Source organism: Numenius arquata, chromosome 8, assembly GCF_964106895.1.
Source record: "Numenius arquata chromosome 8, bNumArq3.hap1.1, whole genome shotgun sequence".
Classification (NCBI taxonomy): Eukaryota; Metazoa; Chordata; class Aves; order Charadriiformes; family Scolopacidae; genus Numenius; species Numenius arquata.
Genome location: NC_133583.1, coordinates 24261287 through 24282675, shown reverse-complemented (window position 1 = coordinate 24282675; position 21389 = coordinate 24261287). Strand labels below are relative to the sequence as shown.

General features: G+C 59.7%; 1 protein-coding gene across 7 annotated transcripts; it reads left to right on the top strand.

The window, feature by feature from the left end:
• The first annotated feature begins 184 nt into the window (after nucleotides 1-184).
• Nucleotides 185-20397, top strand: NDRG4 (NDRG family member 4). 7 transcript variants are annotated; one of them, XM_074152130.1, is made up of 18 exons: nucleotides 185-221; nucleotides 4026-4117; nucleotides 4559-4603; nucleotides 6440-6464; nucleotides 11813-11947; nucleotides 13194-13314; nucleotides 13583-13645; nucleotides 13849-13909; nucleotides 14200-14286; nucleotides 14382-14438; nucleotides 14806-14909; nucleotides 15393-15449; nucleotides 15545-15596; nucleotides 16329-16376; nucleotides 16600-16635; nucleotides 16822-16873; nucleotides 17318-17356; nucleotides 18009-20391. In XM_074152130.1, exons 1-18 carry the CDS (start codon nucleotides 185-187, stop codon nucleotides 18161-18163), a joined length of 1266 nt encoding a protein of 421 aa, XP_074008231.1. In that variant the 3' UTR covers nucleotides 18164-20391. The 7 variants fall into 7 exon arrangements, with proteins under 7 accessions (XP_074008231.1, XP_074008232.1, XP_074008233.1 ...); XM_074152131.1 differs by lacking the exon at nucleotides 17318-17356 and having other exon boundaries at nucleotides 18009-20397; XM_074152132.1 differs by lacking the exon at nucleotides 6440-6464 and having other exon boundaries at nucleotides 11842-11947.
• Nucleotides 20398-21389: the final 992 nt, after the last annotated feature.

Sequence of the window (21389 nt, the reverse complement as noted above, 5' to 3'; positions counted from 1 at the left end):
CCCTCCGGCCCCAGCGAGGGGAGGAACCGGCCGGCGGGGGCCGTGCCCGGCCTCGCCCCTGCGCCGCCCCGAGCGCCTCGCACCGGCGGCGGCAGCGACTCCGGCTCCGCTCGCCCCCGCGCGGGGCCCCGCCACCGCCCCCTCCCTCCGCCCCGCCCCGCGGCGCCGGGACCCGCCGCCCGGCATGAAGGTGCTCCGGCACAAGATCGAGCTGCTGACAGGTACGGCGGGCCCGGCTGCCCCGGCTCCGGGCGGGCCTTTGCGGGGGGGGGGGGGCGGCCGGGAGGAGGCGGGCGCGGGAGTGATGGGGTCGGAGGGGGAAAGAGCCCTCAGCCGCTGCCTGGGAGATGGAGCTGCCGCCTCTCTCCCCTCCGGCGCCTGCCCCTTATCCCCCAGGTACGGGCTGCTGGAGGGAACGGTGCTTTTTGGGGTACGGGAGGTGATGCCTGGGGAGCTGCAGCGGGGGGAAGTCCAGCCTGGTGGTGCTGCGGGGGAGAGGGGGTGCTGAGCTGGCAGCCTCCTAGCGCGGGGGTCCGCCAAGCAGACAGACGGGGTGGGGGGTGCCGGAGCATCCCTGCAGCACCCACTCCTCTGCCAGCCTCCCCTGGGAGCCTCCCTACTGCCAGGGTGCCCCAAGAATGGTGCTGGGGCTGGGGAGGGGGTTGCCCTTAGCAACAGCTACTGCAAGACAGGCTGCGCCCCTGCAGACCCCCCACTGCCACCACTGCCCCCCAAGCCTGGGATGCTCAGCCCCTACATCGGTGGCACTGCCCCCCCCCGGCCTGGTGGTCTCCCGCTGTGGCCTCCCTGCTCCTGCACTCCCCAGTTGGACCACACCGTTAGGCTGGTTTGTGGGGGCTGCTGGGGTGCAGACGTGTGCCCCCCCCCAGGGGGGCAGAGCAAGCTGTGGGTGTTCATCCTGCACTGGCAGGGCAGGAGGGGGCCCAGGCTGTGTTGCACGGTGGTTTTCCTGCCCCCCATCACGGCTCCTCAGTGGTCTTACTTGGGGGGAGATGCTGTGGGCACACTTCCATGGCTTGAACTGGGCTGCAGGTTCCCTTCCTCCCTCTCCCCACCTTGCTGGAGGCTGCCTTGGCTCTGCCCTCTGGAAGGGGCCAGGCCTCTCTCCTCCGGATTTGCCTCCCCATCCGTTGCACACCGCTCAGTCAGGCCGCAGGGTCCCAGCTGACATCCCCTGGGTGCCACTCCATGCTGGGGGGGATGCAGGTGCTCAATGGGGAGACTCCCATGAAGCCGGTGCATCATCCGAGGGACCCGTGTGTCTGCCTTCTGACCAGACACACCGCCCAGTGTTAAACCCTTCCCACACATGATGATGATGATTATGGTAATAATAATAATAACAACAACAATAATAATAATGATGATAATAGTGTATTTCCTTGCCATGAGCTGGTTTTCCTCCAGTTAGCCAAACCTGGGCTGCAGATCCCCAGGGAAGACAAGCGTGCATGGCTGTTTCCGTCCCCATCTGTATATGCAGAGCCAGGGCCCTGGCGGGGCAGAGCGCTAGTCCCGAACAGAGCACTTATGTCCCGCTGGGTTTGGGACTGATTTGGGACTAGGGAGGAGGTGTGTCCTGTGCCCAGGAAATGGAGGCATCGCACTGGGAAGGCAGAGTGGGAGCAGAGATGGGTGCGCTTGGTGTGGCACCCTGGGGATGGGTGCTGTTGGGAGGCACTGGGGCCAGCTGCAGGGAAAAGGGCTTGTTGCCAGCCACATTGCCCCAGCGTGCGATGAGAGCTGAGTTGTTTTGGCTAGGAGACCTGGAGTCATGGCTTCCTCATCAGCCCTCTGCAGTGATGGTGGCCCAGCCGTAACACTGCCCCACAGCCCCACTGCTGTGGTGGCAGGAGCAGGGATGAGGGTACCCGTGGGGTGGCATGGGAAGCGGAGCACCCCTGGGAAGCTGGCAGCATGACTGTGGTCCTGCTCACAGGCTGTTGCACCCACGGGACTCCCCAATGTACCAATCCTTCTTCCATTCCCACACTGAGCACCCCTTTAGGTGACTCTCCATCCTGCACCGAGGATGCTGGATGGCACAGGGCTCTGCCACGTCCCTCGTGAGCCAGCTGTCCCCCCACCACACCAGCAAGGTCATGGGGCCTTTCCTCATTACTCAGCCACCCTCCCTCCTGTATTAGCTGGAGGCTTTAATTAATAAAGGCACTCACCATATGCTAAGTGCTGTTCCCAGCTGCCCTGGGGCTGCGGCCACATGATGGGTTGGTGCAGTCAGCGTGGGACACTCCTGCTCTCTTCCAGACCCAGCTACCGGTGAGGCTGATTTTCCTCCCATTTTTTAACCCCAGGATTGTGACCCAGGGGGTTGCGGGGTTGCTCGTTAGGTGGTTGTGCTGATGGGCTGTAGGTGACGGCTGTCCCCTTGTGCAAAGCCATTTCCCCAGCAGCAGCCCAGCCTGGAGTAGCACACCCCAGACAGGTACCTCTCCATGGGACTGTCGGCACCTCTCCCCACCGGGGTTTTGCGTGGCCCCTGGCCTGGTGGGACCCTCCTTGCAGGAGGTGACATGGAGACCCCCGATGCTGGGACTCCCAGGAGGCTTGGCGGTGGTGTTTTTCCCTCCAGACAGCTCTGACTTGTTGGATGGCTCCCAATGAGCAAAGTGTGGTGTCTGCAGAAAGCAGCCAGGTGGCACAGCCTGCTTGGGTTTTGAATGGAAACCCGGTCAGATGAGCAAAAGCCGGCATTCATGACCAGCTCCTGTGTTCCTGCTGGCCTTTCAATGCTTGTGGCATTGCTTGGCCTTTCCACATTGCCATCCCGGGCTGACCCAGGTTTGAAGGTCGACAGCGTGGAGCAGGCTCTGCTGAGGCTGTGGATGGAGTGGGGTCTGTGTCTGCTGTGGTGCTGGCGCATCCCCACATCATCCCCAGGGAGATTGCAGAGGGTGGGTAGACAGTGGAGGGGCTGTGTGACCAGTGCTGGCTCGTTCAGAGCAGCAACTCATCCAAACACTTGGCCTTGGGGAAGGTGTGGAAATGGAAGCCGCAAAGGCAAACACCTGAGATCCAGATCCTGCCTGAGCACAGCTAATCCCCTTGCACTGGGACCTGCCAGTTACCCACCCCATCTATGCTCAGGGGAGCCTGGATTGTCCCCTGTGTCCCCCATGTCTGTCATCTTCTGTGTGCAGCCAGCTGCTGGGGGCGCAGGGATCCCCTTGCTCTCCTCTGCTTTCCAAGCTGGGCTTGCATCTGGGGGTGTTTTTGGAGATGGTGGTGTTGGGGGTTACGAAATCCTGGTGCCCTGGTCAGCAGCATCCAGTCTCACACATTTGCTGACTGGTGGCTCCACCGTGAAGTCTGTCCCTGACAGCCCTGGGGTTGAGCTGTCAGCTGGCCAGCACCTGCTTTGTAGGCAAGGAGAAGAATTTGGGAGTAAAGGCTTCACATTTGGTTTTCTCCCATAATTGCAATATGAACTTCAGGCTGTCTCCCTGCTCCCCTGCTGCTTGGAACATCTCTCTGCCTCCCAGCACAGCTGAGAAACATCACCCCTTGTTCTGGCTGTGCAAGGAGATCTCCCTCTGTCCTTCTGTCTGCAGCCTAAAACCAGCCAAAATGTTGGATTTTCTCTCTCTGACTGATGCTGGAAGCTGGGGTGGGAATTGGGATGTTCTTGCCCTGGGTCAAGTGCTTACAGGGGTGACCAGCATAGACAGGCCAGTTTGGTCTCCCAGTTTGGCTAAGACCATGCCCTGGAGACAGGTCTGGCCTTAACTGGGAGAACTGGACATGGATGGGAGCTGGGAGCTAAACTACTCCAGGCACTGTCTACCCTGTGCCTGCTTCTAGCTCCCAGCAGAGGGGTTCGCTGGACAAGCTGCAGCACCAAGTCCCCATGGTAGATGGGTGGAGTGAAGCTGCTTTGAGTCGTGTCCCCGTGGGCATGGAGACCCAGGAGGCTCCAGGGGGCTAGGGCAAAGGCAACTGAGGCAGGTCCCCGTGGGCGTTGACATTTCCCTCACCCCGGGCAGGGCTGCTGCTGCAGGAGATGACCATGGCAGGGCTGAATGAGCTGCGCTTCACCGAGGAGAAGCCGCTGCTGCGGGGCCAGGATGCCGAGCTGGTGAGTCCGGTGACCACACTGGCTCCGGCTCCTGCATGTGGAGTGCCAGGACGTGGGTGCTTAAGTGGGAGCCTGGGGGAGGGTGCTGGTATTGGGTACACATGTGTGCACGTGTGTCGGTATTTGGTGCATATGTGTGGACAGACGTGTTGGTATCAATGCACATGAATGGGTGAGCATGGGTTCTGGTTTGGCGTGATGATGTATGTGTGTGAAGGTGTTGGACATACATGTTAATACACCCTTGTGTGTGTGCACACGTGCATGTGTGTGCAGGTATTGTAGATGCGCATGGATGTGTGCACACGTGTGGGTGTTATGTTCCCCTGCAGCCAGCACTGCCCCAGGGACTGAGTGCTTGTGGTGTCTGGGGGCTTCCCAAGCTGGGTGGGAGGAAGGCAGGGGGATGTCTCTGTCCCTAATGGCTCCTTCTCTCCCCAGGAGAACTCGGATGTCTTCCTCTCCACTGTGGACACGGACTGGAAGGTAGGAGTGGCCACAGGGGGTGCCCCCACCCCTGGGTCCCACGTGGGACAGCAGCCTGCAGCTAGGGAAGGCTGCAGGGCGCTGAGCAGACCCAAAGTTGTGGCTGTCCCCCTCTTCCATGGGGTCGCAGTGCCTGGTTGGTGTCTATGCATGGGGCTGCACGTCCATTGCAGTCCCTGGCAGGAGGGGACAGGGACGACGCTGCCAGGCATGCCCTGTGCTGGCGCTCAGATGTGGCTGGCGGGCACTTGGCAACAGGCCGGGCACAAAACCTCTTTAAAACAGGGAATTTCTTCTCAGGAGGGCTGAGCTGCTTTTCCAGCCTCTCTACCATTGCCATGGCAATGGTTTCCCAGGCAATGCCAGCTCCTTGCTTACACAAGGATGTTTGAAAGCCTCTTTCTTTTTTGGAGGGCTGGGGCATTGCCCCCTGTACCACCCACCTCTCCTGGAGAGCAGGGCCCCTCTGCTCCCCTGGCTGGCACCTGCCTGCTTTGTACCTCAAGTTTCGCCTCTCCATAGGAGTCCCACAGAATCGTAGAATGGTTAGAGTTGGAAGGGACCTTAAACATCGTCTAGTTCCAACCCCCCTGCCATGGGCAGAGACACCTCCCACTAGAGCAGGTTGGTCAAAGCCCTGTCCAGCCTGGCCTTGAACCCCTGGGGTTGGGGCATCTGCAGCTTCCCTGGGCGGCCTGTTCCAGTGCATGAACATCCTCACAGTAACGAATTTCTTCCTGATATCTAACCTAAATCTCCCCTCTTCCAGTTTGAAGCCATTACCCCTCGTCCTATCACTGCATGTCCTTCTCAAAAGTCCCTCTCCAGCTTTCTTGTAGGACCCCTTCAGAACCTGGAAGGCCACTATAAGCTCTCCCCTGAGGCTTCTCTTCTCCAGGGTGAATAACCCCAACTCTGTCAGCAGAGGTGCTCCAGCCCTCAGAGCATCTTCGTGGCCTCCTCTGGACGCGCTCCAACATGTCCACATCCTTATTTTGGGGGGCCTCAGGAGCTCAACCCAAGGACTCCAGGTGGGGTCTCACCATGACGTGGCCTCAGGGCTTGCAGGGGCTTAGCTCATGCCTGGCTCCTGGGGTGGTCTTCATTGCTCTCACACCTCTGCCCAAGCTCATCCTATACCAGGCTTTGCTCTGCAGAGACCAGGGTGCTGGTAGATGGGCAGGGAGGGTAGTGGGGCTGCCGGACTCTCTCCCTAAAGCTCCTAAAGCTCTCCCAGGGGACACCTCCCCAGGAACACCAGTGACTGACTTCAGGTTTTATGTTGCTGCTTTGCCAGTGGCTGAGACCACCAGGAGGGTGGGCTTGGGTGGTGCTGGCTGAGCCCTGCCAGGTTCAGCACTGAAACAGCAGCACCTTCAAGGATAAAATAAATCTGGACTTCATTGATCCTGGAAGAGGGGCAGGGGAGCCCAGGTCCCCATTTTGGCAGACCCAAAGTGGTGCCCAGGCTTTTGAGGCTGGCCCACTCCTGCCACTCTCCATCACTCGCGTGTGCAAGTGGCAGGAGCAGCTGGGTGGGGAGCAAGGACTTCTGTCAGGATGCTGGGCAGTGGCTGCTGTGGTTCACAGGGTAGGAGATTTCTGGTGGGCCTCTTGGATGCCACAAAATTACTCAAAAATGGCAGTGGAGGAAAAGTAATTCTGCCCTTCCCAGCAGCTCCAAAGCTGGTGAGGTGCTGGGCCCAGGAGCAGCAGGGTGTGTGGGTCTGGGCTGCTCCTTGCTTGGCTTGTTCAGGGTCTCTGTTGAGCACTGGAGGGGAAACCAAACCTCCTGGTGTCACCAGGGTGAGGGCGAGGAGGGAGAGGGAGGCAAAGAGAAAGAGGGAGGCAGCAGTGCCGGGCTGCCTGGAGCTCCCGGTAGGGCTTTCACTCAGCTTTGCTGGAGCAGGGCTTGGATGGCATGCAGGAGATGTTAAACAGCATTGACTCACCCAAGACAATCTTTGCATACCAGTATTTCAGGGACTGGCCCATGGTGACGCTGAACCATGTCCCTGGTGGGCACCAAGTGGAGTGCATGCCCTTGGTGCCCAAAATAATGAACTGAGCAAGAATCAAGGCCGCTTTTCCCAAACCATCCAGGCCCTGCGCCCTCTTGATTCCGCTCCAAGAGCCTCAGGATAGGGATGGGATGAACTTCCCAGGCTGTGCCGGGGCAACCCCCTCCTTTCCCTGACGCTGGCACTTCACAGGTTGGTTCCCTGCCAAGGTTGGGGGCTGCCTTCCCTTCCTTGGAGAGCTCTTACCCCATTTTCTTGGCTCACTTCCTTGGATAATTCAATCCAGCCCCAAGCATAGCTCTTCACTGTCCCTCTGCTCCTCCCCGGAGCCAGTCACTGCTCCCTTGCCGAGGTGCTTTGGCCTGGCCGGGGCAGCAGGGGGGAGCGGGGATCCCCCACTCTCGCCACCAGCCAAAATAAAGCCGCTGGGGCTGCTGGCCAGGGTGCCAGGAATGCCGGGGTGCAGATGTTTCTGCCCTGGGACCTGGGTGCCCTGGCCCTGCTGGAGGTCTGAGCCACCTGCCAGGCAAATGGGCTCGTACCCAATGGGTGATGCCATTCAGCATTGCTAAGCCCTCCCATCTCCCTGCCACCCCTTTCCATTCATGCCTTGCTTCACCTCAGCTTTTCCACCCCTTCTCCCCTCTATTTTGCCACATTCTATCTTTTTTTACCTACTCATGCCCTTCTGCGTCATGCTTTTTCCCAGAGGCTGTGGCTTCTCACGCGCTTGACCCCACAGGTAGCAGGGCTGAAGAAAGCAAAAATAGCACCTGGAGCTGCCGACGGCTTTGTACCTGTGCAAGGAACCACCTGGGAGTTGGGCTGCCCCTCACGCCATCCTTCCTTAGCAGAGATGCATCTCTCCAGGCTTGGGGCTGAGCTCCCTGCAGGACAAAGCAGTGCGGAGGAAAGCCTCTTTGGTGGAGGCAAGGTGGATGCCATCCTGCTGCCTGTCTGTCTGTCTTTCTCCCACATCCAGACCACCTGGCTGCCCAGCCCTGGCTTGTTTGCAGGACACTGCTTTCAGTGGCTCTCCACCAGCTCTGGGTGATCCTTTGTCCAGGTCAGGGAAAGGGCTGTCCCCAGGGAAAAGTGGCTCATCCCTGGTACAAGACATCAGAGACTCCACAGGAAGAGGCCTGCTGGGTCAAGCCAAGGACATGGGGATTTGCCATGTGGGGAAGCCTGTGCATGTGCTGATGATGGCAGCTGGACACCCTCTGCCCATGGCTGCGGTGCATGCCAGGGCATGGTGTAAGCAAACCATAGCGAGCTGCTGGGGTGGGGATGATGCAGAAGTGATGGCAGGCTCCAGCTGGCACGGAACATCCCCGTGCTGGGAAGGGGGGGCCGGATCCATCCCCTCTGGATGCCCTGATCCAACACTGGCATGTGGCTCTCCAGCCCCTTTGGGCAGGCACTAGAGGAACCGCGGGATTATTTCTCCATCCATCCATCCATCCATCCATCCATCCATCCATTTCCACCCGGCTTTGTGCTGGAGTGGCTCAGGTGCCGGTTGTGCCAAGCCAGGCAGTAGTGCAAGCAGGGTGCAGGAGTAAGCGGGGTACAGGGGCAAGCAGGGTGCAGGGGGATGGCACCCAGAGCCTGTGGGGGGGGTTTCAGGGCTGTCCATGGGTGTGAGCTGCTGGCAGTCAGACTCGCCCTCTTATGAAGCCTGTCATAATCAGGGCAGAAACCATCTGCCTGCCTGCACGTGCACACAGGAATACACACAGCATGCATCAGCCCAGGGGCAGGATCCCATTCCTCAGCGCTGCTGGGTTGTCTTTCCTCCTGCCTTATTTACCTGCCACTGGTGAACATACAGGTCGGTGCTAAATCCTGCACATCCTCTGCATGCCAGTGACCGTGTTACTGGTCACTGTTACCGTGTGACACAGGTGTTTGGGCAGTGGTCATGTGTGTACAAGCATGTGTGTCTCCAGACACATGTGCACAAGATTCTGTGTCTGTGCAGATCATTGTGCATCCATGCACATGAGTGATGGCTGTGGCACACATGCTAAGCACATGAGAGAAGGATGCAGCAGACATGCTCCTTATATGCACGTGACCATGCCCATACATGTACTATGCAGACACACAGGGCCAGTCCTTCAGGGATATGTGCAAGCATCTTGTGGGGTGCATGTTCTTCAGCATGGGTCATTGTATTTATTTTTCCAAAGTTTGCATGCACAGGCATGTGGGAGGGACATGGTTTTGCCTGGCTGCTGCATGTCTGTATTGGTATGTGTTCCTGTGCATGTATGTGCATGGTCACGTGCATATGCAGAGCATGCCTGCTGTGTCTTTCTCCTGTGTGTTTAGCGTGTACTCATGTCCGTTCATGGGCGTGTGCGTGCTTCCTGGCGCGTGTGAGTTGCTGCAGGGCCTTGGTCTGGGCAGCTGCAGGCTTGAGCATGATTCTGCGTGTTTGCCTGGGGCTGGAGCCGTGTGTGCATGAGGGGTGCAGGAGAGCGTTGCGGGGCTCTGCCTTGACGATGCTGTGTGTGTTGCAAGGGGTGCGAGTGCAACCCTGTCCAGGCAGCCCCGCCTGTCTCGCTCTGCTGAAAGAGAGGAGGAGCAGGTACCACACGGTGCCAGGCATTTTTTCTTCATAAACAAGGGTATTTGGGGCCAATTGGAGCATGAATAATTCCCACAGCAGCCAATGGCTGAGTACTGGCTCCATCGCAGCGCTTGCCTGCAATGGAGGCCAAACCTGCTGGGGCTGCGTGTTGCGTTGAGGGGGAAGGGAGAGGGAGGGCTTAGCGCAGGGCTGGGGCTCCACTATAAATCGAGGCAAGAGGCTGAGCCAGCGCAGAGCTCTGCTTCACCACTGCAGCGCTGTGCCCCACGCCGGGACCCCGTGCTCGGCCCACCCTGCCCGCGCATCCTCGTCCACCTGGTTCCTCACCATGCCTGAGTGCTGGGATGGGGTAGGTACCACCGTTCCCGTGTTCGCTGCCCTCCCTTCGCAGGGAGTTTTGCCCCAGTACCTCCCCTGCTCGCACAGGCTGGACCTTTGCACCCGGGAGGGCTAGGTGTGGGTCAGGCAGGTGTTGGGGATGGGGGAGACCTCCTGCTGGGGAGCCCTTCCTTCCCCCAGCCCTGCTGCCGCATCCCTGACCTGCCGCAGGTTTTGGGGACGCATTGTCCTTGAGCGTGTCCTCCCTGAGCCCAGCAGAGATGCTGCGCTGAGTCTGAGGGTGGGCGAGCGCATCTGCAGCAGCTGGGGCTGACTGCTGATGGCTGGGGGCGGGGGACAGAGGGGGCACACTGCCCCTTCCCTGCCCCCAGAGTTGCGGAGGGGTGTGTGGGGGGTGTCTCTTGCCGTTTTGAATCAATCCCTCAGATGCTTTCTGGCCTCTGCAGTGATGGCAACAGCCTGGTGCGGGGGGGGGCGGAGGTAAGCATGGTGGGAGCACTGCAGCAGTGAGTGGGTAACCTGGCAGGGCTGGGATCTCTTGCTGGGGCTGCAGTTTATCAGTGTGTGGTCCCCCCCGTCGCTGCCTGCATCCCCTGCATCCCTAGCCTCTCCCCTTCAGCAAGCATCCCTGCATCAAAGGGCAGAGCTGTGGTACCCAGCGATGCTGCAGAGGCTGCACCACAGGCAGGGATGTGCCTGGCTTGGCAGGGGGTGGGGAAAAGTGCTGGGGAAGGAGCTGCCACCTTGGGCATGTGATTTTGGGGTGGGATTGCAGGCTGAGCTGTTGGGACTGCGATGGCGACCATGGGCATGGGAATGGCAAGGAGGCATCAGACCACATGGATGGCTCCTGCTCTGTGACCTTGGGCCAGGCCAAGACTCAGCCAGGCTCTGTCTCAGATTCTCCACCCGTCATTGTGGGGTGATGTCCCTGCTCATCACCTGCTGCCTGATACAACCCCAGGGAGTGGAAGGACAGCTGTGGATGAGGGCTGGGGCCAGGGTGCCCTTGGGGAGCTTAGTGTTTCTCCACAGAGTCCTTGAGCTGCTCTTGGGCACTGTGTCCCTTGGGGACACCAGAACTCAGTGAGGCGAGGCACTTCAGCGAGGAGACTCTGTCCTCAGGTGGTTCCTCCCATATGGGGCCCATGTGTCCTTCAGAGTCCTTGGAGGCGTGTAACCTGTGGGAGCATCCACATACCCACTCCCTTGCTGCCATCCTTGGGGCTGCCAGTACCTGCAGCAAGGACCGCGCCAGTTGGGCACCCTGCCAGCATCTCCTGCCCGGCCCTGCTCAGCGCGTGATGCTCCTGCACCCGCCAGATCCCAGCTTTGAGGTCACTGCCAGTGGGCTGACTGGCAGGCATGGACATCTGGAGGGGACCCCTGGTCCCTTGTCTGCAGGCAATGCCTTGGCCAGCATCTGGGCTCACAGCCCCAGTTTCCCTTGCTGACTGGGGACGATGGCCATGAAGGTGAGGCTGGAGCACTCCCAGCCAGGGAAACTGAGGCACGGGGCAGTCCTGGTCTCTGTATGGGGGGCACAGCCATTTCAGACCAAGGGACTGTCATTTTGGAATGAGGCTGCAACGTTTCCCGGTGTGGTGTCTGGGGTCTGACCTCTGCCTGTTTGTTCCAGACACAGTGAATCCAGGCCAACTAGGTCATGTTGTGATCCCCAACCTGTTGCCAAAAATCCCTCAGTCTCAGGCCCTGGAAGATTTCCTGTCCCATCCTGTGGTCCACCTGTCCTGTACCACAATCCTTCTCTCCCAAGCCCCCTTGGATCATCCCATCCTGTCCCATCCTATTCCAAACTTCTCACATTTGGTCCCATCCTGTGATCCCATCCCATGATACATCTGTCCAATCCTAAATCCTGTTATCCTATTCTACGTCCTTCCTTCCCTTCCCTTCCCTTCCCTTCCCTTCCCTTCCCTTCCCTTCCCTTCCCTTCCCTTCCCTTCCCTTCCCTTCCCTTCCCTTCCCTTCCCTTCCCTTCCCTTCCCTTCCCTTCCCTTCCCTTCCCTTCCCTTCCCTTCCCTTCCCTTCCCTTCCCTTCCATCAGTGAAGGCTGGGAGCATTTGTAGGTGATTTGTCCTGCCTTCTGCCATGACCAAGATGCCCAGAGCTGGGGGTTTTCCCAGGATGGCTGCTCTTTCCCTTGTGCTCCCATGGGACCCAGCTACTCAGGGAGCAGCACTCGGGGGTGGGATGGTGGGACAGGAGAGGATGTCTTGGGGCACACAGACGTCACCCTATCTCTTCTCTTCCTCCAGGAACATGACATTGAGACCTCCTATGGGCTGCTGCACGTGGTCATCCGGGGCTCACCCAAAGGGAATCGTCCAGCCATCCTGACATACCATGATGTGGGCCTCAACCGTGAGTGCTGGTCCCTGGGCCATGGGGCACAGGGGCAGGCAGGGGCGAGCCTGGGACTGCAAGGGGTGCCAGGACATTGGCCAAAGCCCCTGGCTCAGCTCCTTTCAGTCTTCCCATGGAGGGTCCCCAGGCTGCATTAGGTCTCCCCAGGAGTCTGAAAGCACCAGGAGGGTTTGGATGCTCAGCCGAACCTAAAGCCTGAGCCAGGCACGGCCAGGAGAGCTTGGCCACCCTGGAGCTGGCTGTCCACCCACCCATGACAGGCAGAGATGAGACATGGGGGATGCCGGGTCAGTCCCCATCACAGGAACTGGCGTGTTGGTATTCAGAGCATGGGCCTAGCTGGCAGCAGGGTGCAGTGTGGGGCTGGAGGAGTCGGGGAATAGCAGGGAAGGAGGGACCCCGAGCTGGGGCTCTGGATGTGGGGATGCTGTGCTGTTAGCCTGCAGCCTTGGACCTGCGCCCCAGACCCTTGCCCTGGGCTGTGCCCCCTGGCTTAGCCAGTATGCCTGGTGCCCTGTGAGCAGGGAGAAGTATCTCCCCTCCCACTGGTGGCTGAGGCTGAGTCACTGGCATGCTACATGAGCGGCCTCACCATCATGGCAGCACTCTCATGTCCAGGGATGCGTCATCTTGGTTGTGATGGACCTTACAACCTGCCTTGTCCCCACATTTTGGGAGGGATGTCCTGGCACCAATGCCATGAGGCAGGACCTCTCCAAGCCCTGGCAATGACTGTATCCCACTGCAATGATGGTGGCCTGTCCACAGCAGTGCTGGAGCAGTTTCTTTGACTGTTTCCAAGCAGGGAGATTTGCAGCTCTTTCTCAAGTCTCATGGTTGCTTGAGCCCTTTCTGGGGATCTTGGATAGGGTGGATAATACCCCGGGCTGCTAATCCTGCTGCCTGCTGGGTGGTCCTGGGTCTGGTGCTCCGGGCTTGCATCCCCCAGTCCCATCCCTCCAAGCAGACATGGCTCATCCCAAACTCCTCTTCCTCCTGGCTGTGTCCATCCATCCCAATGCCTCCCGACACCAGGAGGGATGCAGCCCTTACTAACAGTGGCTGTGGTCTCTGCTGTGGGGACGAGGAGCTTGGAGGGAAGGAGATAAGAGGGTTTAGGTGGGATGTCACCTCCCAGTTGAAGGGCAGTGGGAGGGCAGGTGGTCTCTCTCCATGCTCCCCTGGCCCACCAGGCCTCCATGATGGGGCATTTGGTCTCTGATCCCTGCCTGCTCCTTGACAGACAAGCTTTGCTTCAACACCTTCTTCAACTACGAGGACATGCAGGAGATCACAAAGCACTTTGTGGTGTGCCATGTGGATGCGCCGGGCCAGCAGGCAGGAGCCTCGCAGTTCCCTCAGGGGTAGGTGCCAGCTTCGGGGACTCGCTATGCCTGCCGGGATGTCACCTCCCTGCCTGCTGGGTTGTCACTGCCTGGGCAGTCGTGCCTTCAGGTCTCACTGAACCCTGCCAAAGCCCAGTGGCAGCTGACTGGCCCAGGGTGGGCAATGGGGTAGTTTGTGGGTGGGTGGCATTTCCCTGGCCACTTCAGGCAGCCCAGCTGCCCTGTCCCAGCCTTCCTGCTCTGTGTGGGCCCCATAACCACTGTCCTGGCCCTCCCTGTGCCGCAGGTACCAATATCCATCCATGGACCAGCTGGCTGCTATGTTACCCAGTGTGGTGCAGCATTTTGGGTGAGTCAGCCTTTCCTCCACAGCTGCCAGCTGAGGGTGCTGGGCAGGGAGATGGGCAGGAGGCAAGGGTTTGGAGCTGGGGGAGTTGTACCTGTAAGCTGGCACCCTGCATGTCTTCTTGTACCCCATGCTGCAGTGGAGGGGGGCCCCAGGGAACCCATGCTGGAGCCCGCTGTTCCCCCATACACACCTCTGCTTTCCAGGTTCAAGTACGTGATTGGTATCGGTGTTGGGGCAGGAGCCTACGTGCTGGCCAAGTTTGCGGTGAGCCTGGGGCTGGGATGGGCTGGCCCTGAGTTGCTGTGAGCCTGGGGCAAGGGGAAGAGCAGGAGCTGACAACCCTGGGCATGCTCCTGGAAGGACTGAGGGGCCAGGACAGCAGTGCCTTGGCCATGGTGGTTGGGCAGTCTTGCCACAGGTCTCCCATCACTCCCCAGGACAGGGCCACATCAGCCCTGTGCAATGCCTGTGCAGTGGGCAGCAGTGCTGGTGGGGGGGCTGCCCTGGGTGCATCTCCCCTTCCCACTGAGCATCACCCTTCTCACTCACTGCAGCTTATCTTTCCCGACCTGGTTGAAGGATTGGTCCTCATGAACATTGACCCCAATGGCAAAGGCTGGATTGACTGGGCAGCTGCCAAGGTGGGCAGGGCCCTGACCCCCCTCCTGACACTGGTGGCTCCCTGGGGCAGGAGCCAGCCACAGCAGTGCTGTAACTCCCTGTGCTCCCTCCACAGCTCTCTGGCCTCACCAGCACGCTGCCGGACACTGTCCTGTCTCACCTCTTCAGCCAGGTAAGGGCTGTGCATCCTGCCGGCCCCTGCCACTGGCCCCCTGCCCAGCATGCCATCCGGGTCACCTTTCCCAGCCTGCCAGGTGCCACAGTGCTGCTGGACCTGCCCCATACCCAGGGAGGGGGTTAGTCACGCCCTGCCTGTATCTCGCCTGCCCGATCCAGGGCTTAGCTTTGATGGGTGTGTGACTCATGCTCACATCCTGCCTGGGTGTGCTGCCTGCAGCACCACTGTGCCCAGCCATGTTGCCCAGCATCCTCCCCCTCTGCCCTGCTGGCCGGCACAGCATGGGCAGGCCTGGGGGGGCAGGGGTGTCTGAGCGGCAGCCAGCAGTGCCTGCTCTGATCTCCATCCCCTGCTGGCACAGGAAGAGCTGATGAACAACACAGAGCTGGTACAGAGTTATCGGCAGCAGATCGGCAGTGTGGTGAACCAGTTCAATCTCCAGCTCTTCCTCAACATGTACAACAGGTAAGCACTGTGGGCGGTACTGTCTGTGCTAGGGCGAGGGGCTACAGTGCTGGTGGGTGGCCCTGAGGGCACCATGGGAACCCTGACCCCTGTGGAGTGCTGCTATCACCCTCCAGCACAGGCAGGCAGTGTTGCAAAGCTGGCCACCGGTGCTGGCCAGAGATGCAGGAGTGGTGACACCTGTGCCAGAGCCTTGCTGTGTTCCAGAGCCCATGGCCATGAGTGCACGTCCCTGGGGAAGGGGGTGGAGATACTGTCCATTGCACACAAGGGGGTTGGGAGCCTTGCTGCTCCTCTGGGTGCTGCATCCCACAGTGCAGGCTCTGCTCAGGTCATGGCAGAGATGGCTGTGGGGTCCTCCATCCACAGGGTGCCAGGACAGTGGTGCTGGGAGCTGCTTCCCAGAGCTCTTGCTCTTGTGCTATAGCATTAGCGGCACCACCTGCCCATGGGCTCACAGTGGCCCTCTGTCTCCTCCATCAGCCGCAGGGACCTAGACATCAACCGGCCTGGGACTGTGCCCAACGCCAAGACACTGCGGTAAGAGTCACGTCAGCATGGCATGGGAGGACCCAGGGCAGTGGAGTCCACCCAGGCCAAGCCCTGACTGTGCCCCTTCCTCCTTTTACTTCCAGCTGCCCTGTGATGCTAGTGGTTGGAGACAATGCACCTGCTGAAGAGGGGGTGGTGAGTGATGGGGTAGTGCCTGTGGAGTGGCATGCAGGTGGAGCCCATGCATGGGCTGGCTCATGTTTGCTGCCTGCTCAGACATGTGTGAGCTTCCATCTGGGGACCATGCTCATGTGCAAACCTGCCTGCTCTTGTGGGCACATGTGCACATGCATCTGTGCATGGTTGCCAGACCTGGAAAACCTTCCCTTCCTCCTATGTCCGGACATGCTCACAACATGCACGCTTGGATGGGTTGGCACCCAGGCACACCCCCTTCTTGGCCATGTGGACCCAAACAGCTGCTAGCACATGCATGTCCTTGCACTCATCTATAGGGTTGTCCACACTTGCACAGTCAGCCACAGATACTGTGCATGTGGCCACATGATGTTAACTGCATGCACACACTCCCTCTTCCAGCACGTGTACCTCTATGCACATGAGCACACTTGTGTGCTTGCACACACATATGTGATGCACAGGATGCCTCACACAGCCTTCTCCCTTCTCTCCCTTTCCAGCCTACACCCCACCCCAGACACTGTCTGGCAGAAGGAAGGTCCCGCCTGTCCCATGGCAAAGGGATAGGGGTTCTGCAGGCTCAGGGCTGGCCTAGAGCCCTGTCTCCCACCTGGCTGGGGTGGGATGTGCCAGCTGGGGTGCCATGGGCCAGTGGTGGTACCTGTGGCCAACTTCTGTCAGGCTCAGGGCACCCCAGGGGGCTAACATCATCCCTCTTGCTTGCAGGTGGAGTGTAACTCCAAGCTGGATCCTACCAACACCACATTCCTGAAGGTAGGCAAGTGGCAGGGGCAGCCAGGTGGTGCCTTCTGCCCATGAAGTGCCCCATTGCCCTCTGCCCCAGGGTTGCAGGATGTCCCCATTCCAGGTCCATCTTGGCCATGGGGCTGGGGAAGGGTGGGGAGAGCAGGGTGGCCCCAGCAGTGGCATACCCCAGCCAGCAGGTACCGGGCGACACAGTGGGCCGCAAAGGCTAAGCAGGACCTTCTCTCTGCAGATGGCTGACTCCGGTGGGCTGCCCCAGGTCACACAGGTGAGCCCCTGCAATTTCCCCAGTTAACTGTGCCCTGGGACATGCACCGGTGCTGTCCCTGGCTAGCAGGGGATGGGCTGAAGCGGGAATAGGGGTCTTTGCACAGGGGCTGCCAGAGGCAGCTCAGGGCTGAGCTGGGGTCTTGGCTGCAGCGCTGCCTCAGCTCAGCGTGCTCTCTCCCCACAGCCCGGCAAGCTGACCGAAGCCTTCAAGTACTTCCTGCAAGGAATGGGCTACAGTGAGTGCCAGGGCTGGGCATGGGGCTGGCGCGTGCCTGCCTGTGCGTGTGCGTGTTCCTGTGTGCGTGTGCTGACCCTGCTGCAGGAGAGGAGCCTGGCCCCACCTTGTGCTCGACCTGGTGGGGAGCTGCACCTGCCTCCGCAGTGCTGTACATGCGGGTGTACAAGATGCCTACCCATGAGTTCATAGGGGCACGGGGTGTACAGGCTCTGTGTGCACACAGGTGTGTGTACGAGGCCTCTGTGTGTGTGGCCAAGGTCTCTGTGCGCAGGTCTGTGGGTGTGTGTGTATGGGTCCATAAGCACATGAGTGTGTGTGTGTGCGCGCAGGTCTGTGTGCACACGTGGGGCTGGGTGGGGGGCTCCTGGTCCTGCGGAGTGGCCAGCACGGTTGATGCTCTCTCTCTACCCTCCCTGCCCTTCTCCCGCTCCACCCCTGCCAGTCACCCACCTGAAGGATCGGAGACTGAGTGGAGGCACAGGTACCACTCAGTGCTTCTTGGCCCGTGCCCGCTGCTGCATGGTGCCTGCCTCGTCTGTGCCCTCGAGCTGCCTGGGCACCTTTGGGAGCAGCCTGGGTGTGGGTCTGGCCCTTCCCAGCCAGGTGCCCTCTGCCTCACTCTGCTTTCCCTGAGATGGCACCCTGAGCCAGGGCGGGGGCTGAGAAATGGCATTTGGAGAAGTTTCCCCCCATGCAGGCACAGTCTCGGTGGTGTGCCCACTGTGCCCTCCTCCAGCAGGCCAGGAGCTGTGCCCACAGGGCATCCTGGCTGGAGGAGTGTGTCACTTTCCCTGCATAACCTGGGGAGCTGGGAGAGCTCCCAACCCCGCTCACTCCATCCCCAGAGTGTGGTGGCCAGGCGTCCCCGCTGCCTCATGCCCAGCGGTTACATCCCTGGGAGAAGTGCCTGGTGTGCAGCCTGCCCCAGGGTGCCCTGCGCCTGCCCCTCTGTGCCCTGCCAGGCTGGAACTGCTCATGTTGTCATAGCACCGCATGCTGCAAACTTATGCCCAGGGTCATTCACACCTGGGAGCAGGACCGGCGGCTTTGCTTGCATGAAACAATGTCAGCCTGGGTCCTCTTGGCTTTTGGAGGGAGCTGAGCACTCCGGCCATCTCTCTCTGCCCCTGCAGTGCCATCTGCCAGCATGACTCGCCTGGCACGCTCCCGCACGGCCTCCCTCACCAGCGCCAGCTCGGTGGATGGCACCCGTCCACGTGCCTGCACCCACTCAGAGAGCACCGAGGCCATGGGGCAGATCAACCACACCATGGAGGTATCGTGCTGAAGTCTACGCCCACAGCCAACGTCTCCTCCAGAGCCATCTCACGTCCGTCAGCATCCCTCCAGCACCCACCCGCCTCGTGGATGTCCTCCACCAGGACCCTCGTTCCTTCAGGGTTGATTTGTCTTCTTTGCCGTTGGCCTCATCCCCTTGTCTGGTACCAGAGAAGGAGAGGGGCTTGCTTCACTGCCTCCTGGCACCAGCTCCTGGCTTTGCCCAGCAGTCACACATGGTTCTGCATTGGTCCTCTCCCTCCCTAGCATTGGCTTGGCCCCAGCTTGGGAGGGTGGGTGGCAGGGGGACAGGGCCAGAATGGGGGAGCATGGGCAGGATGGTGAGATGGGGACAGGATGGTGGGAGGATGCAGGGCAGCAGGCTGTGGACAGAACAGCAGGACACAGAGAAGACACAGGAGGTAGGTTGGTCCCCCAAGGTCAACCAAGGCTGGCCAAGCCAGACAGAAGACAGGGACAGGGAGCAGCGCTCACTGGGAGGTCACTGGGTCCTTCCTGGGGATGCAGCTCCCATTTCTCCCAGCCAGCCCTCCCTAGGGAGAGCTAGCACGGGATCCCCTACACACCCAGGACCTGCTGCTCTGGAGCTCGCTGAGCATTGTGAGAAATTGCACCCCAAGCTGTCCCCTCACCCTGGTCATGTACCCTGAGGGCTGTCCTGGGGCAAGGGGAGAGGGCTCAGCCCTGCTGCAGGAGCCATTGGGGCAGGAGGGTGGAATGGAGGGTCCCACTGCTTCTGCCCATGCCCTTGCCCTGGTGGCACTTCTTTGGTCCCTTTTTGCAAGATGGACAATCAGCACCTGGCACCAAAAACGTACCAGGGGGAAGGGGGCTGTGTGCCATGGCTTACTTGGTCCCTGTCACACTGGTGATTCCACTCCCAGCTCTGGGGCTCAGGCTGCCAGGGCTCAGAGGCCACTGGATTTGGGTATGTCACATGGCAGATCCCCCCTCCATTTTTGCCACAGCCTGTGGGTGTCACCATAGTGGAGCCATTAGCAATAAGATGAGACACTTCCCATCCCACCGTAATGCTGGGGATCCCTCAGCACCCTCTGCCCTGCAGGGTGCATCACGCAAGGTGCTGGCAGTGTGGGGTGACCCATGGAATGTGGGGAGCACCACAGTGTCTGGCTTTGCCCACAGACCTGGTCAGACCCACCATGGCCCCCCCAGATTCACTCTCCCATGCCCAGCATCTCGCCTGTGCACTGAGTGGGGCATCTCTCAAGGGCTTGGCTCCCCCCGAGCCATGGGGCCCCATCTGGCCACCAGCTCTGGCTGAATCCAGCCTCTTGTGCTCAGCATGGAGAGCCACATCATCATGTAACCCCCACCATCAGCCACCCAGACTCTGCTGCCATCCCTGACCCACCCCACGGGCAGCAGAGTCCAGCTTCTCCTGCACCCGGGGTAAGGGAGCTCCAGGCTCTGGCAATGGGTGTTCAGGTCTTTGTGGGTGGCAGGGATCTGTAGGGGACCCATCAGGTGACACCATCTAGGCGAGCAGAACCAGCCTGATGGAGGCATGTCCCACCCAGCCCCCCAAAAGCACTTGCCCCCCAGACCCCATCCCTGCTCCCTAGTGAGGGGTACAGGGGTCCTAGGGCTCCCAGTGGGTGTACAAGGGCTTTTGGCCCTGAGACCTGTGGCCTGCCCAGCCCCTCCCATATTGAATGACCACCCCGAAACACCAGTGTCCCCCTCTTTGTTCTGCCGTGTGCTTCCTTCCCAGTGTGACTTTCAAAGCTATGTAGCTCCTTTTTACTGTAGATATGGCTGTGATCTCTCGTTTTCTCAGTGTGTCCTTCCAGATGATATATATATAAATACCTATACATAATATATGTAAGAGTTTGTCCAGTCCCTGACTTTTTTGGGTTCATTTCTTCTTGCATTCTTGTCCAAGCGGTGCCATGTGGTTCCCCTGGAGGTGGTCTGGCTGTGCTCGCTTTTGGACCCTCACCTTGGTTTTGCTGGTGGATTTGGTTTTCCCTGATGGTTTGTTGTTTTGATTTGTGTTGTTTTTCCTTTCTTCTCAGTCACAGCAGAATTTAATGCATTTTCCTGTCTGAGCGCAACCTGATTTTGTCATAGCGGCATCAAGGCTGCAGCAGTCATGAGATGGCAATATGTAAACTGGATTTAACTAACCTGTTGTTGTAGAGAGAATTTACTGTGTTGGAAAAAACCCAACAAACTAATAAAGTGTTAAGAACCTGCTGTGCTCTTTTCAGCATACTGCAGGGAAATGAGTCTGAGCCCATCCTGGGCCTGCCTGCAGAGATCTGGCAGGCAGAGAGGACAAGGCTGACATCGTGGCCATCAGCCACACCAAGTGCTGCAGTGTTGGGAGAAGTAGACCAGGGTGCCCACGGAGGAGAGCCCACAACCCCAGGGGGCATGTGGAGGGGAGCCCTGGGGTGCTTTGGCTTCAGGGCAGCCATAGGCAGATTCCCCCATATGTTGGGAGTGGATGGAGACTGGAAAGCTGCCAGTTGTGGCCCCATGAGGTTCAATACAAGGGATGCCCAGTGGGGAAGGAAACACCCCATAACTCTGGGGATGAGAAGGGTCCTCAGGAGATCCAGCCTCCCTGTCTTCCAGGCCTGCAGGCTCCTCGTCTTGTTCATCAAGATCTGAATGTCCCAGGCCACAGCCCCTTCCAAGGGCATGAAGCCCTCCCTGTGAAGGATCCCCTCCCTGCATCCTAGGCTTCATCCCTGCTCCAGTGTGTTGGTGTCTGCCTTGTACTGGGGCACTCCAGACTGGTACCAGGCCCTGAAGAGGGTCCCAGAGCCAGGACATGGAGGGAGAGTGACCATGTCATCCACATGCATTGTTGCCTGGCATGGGTGGAGAGGAACCTGGACACTTGGGGAGGGAATGCAAACCACCAAGACTATGCTGAGATGTGGGCAGGCAGCCTGGGAGCCTTTCTTGGCTGGTTTGGCTGGAGGGGTCTACTGGTCTGCCTGCCTTCAGTTCTTCATCTATCCTGTCCTTGAGGCTTCTCTCTTGCTGGCCCCTCTCTCCTGCTTTGGTTTTGGGGGCCTCCCTCCTGCCCTTTCTCTCTCTTCAGCATTAGGCTCTCCTTCCTCAGGTCTTGGGATCTTCTCTGGCAGGGATGTCTATTTGGGCCCCCCGCTGTCTGCTGCACACACCCCCAACCTCCCCAGCCTGGGTGAGCCTCATCTAGGGGGGTGTGTGTGTGA

Bases quoted from the DNA above. Each gene is read 5' to 3' on its own strand.
- NDRG4 (XM_074152130.1), top strand. From the start codon at position 185: ATGAAGGTGCTCCGGCACAAGATCGAGCTGCTGACAG. The intron at 13,910-14,199 runs GTGAGCCTGGGG...CACTCACTGCAG, and splicing joins ACGTGCTGGCCAAGTTTGCG to CTTATCTTTCCCGACCTGGT. The intron at 16,874-17,317 runs GTGAGTGCCAGG...CACCCCTGCCAG, and splicing joins CCTGCAAGGAATGGGCTACA to TCACCCACCTGAAGGATCGG.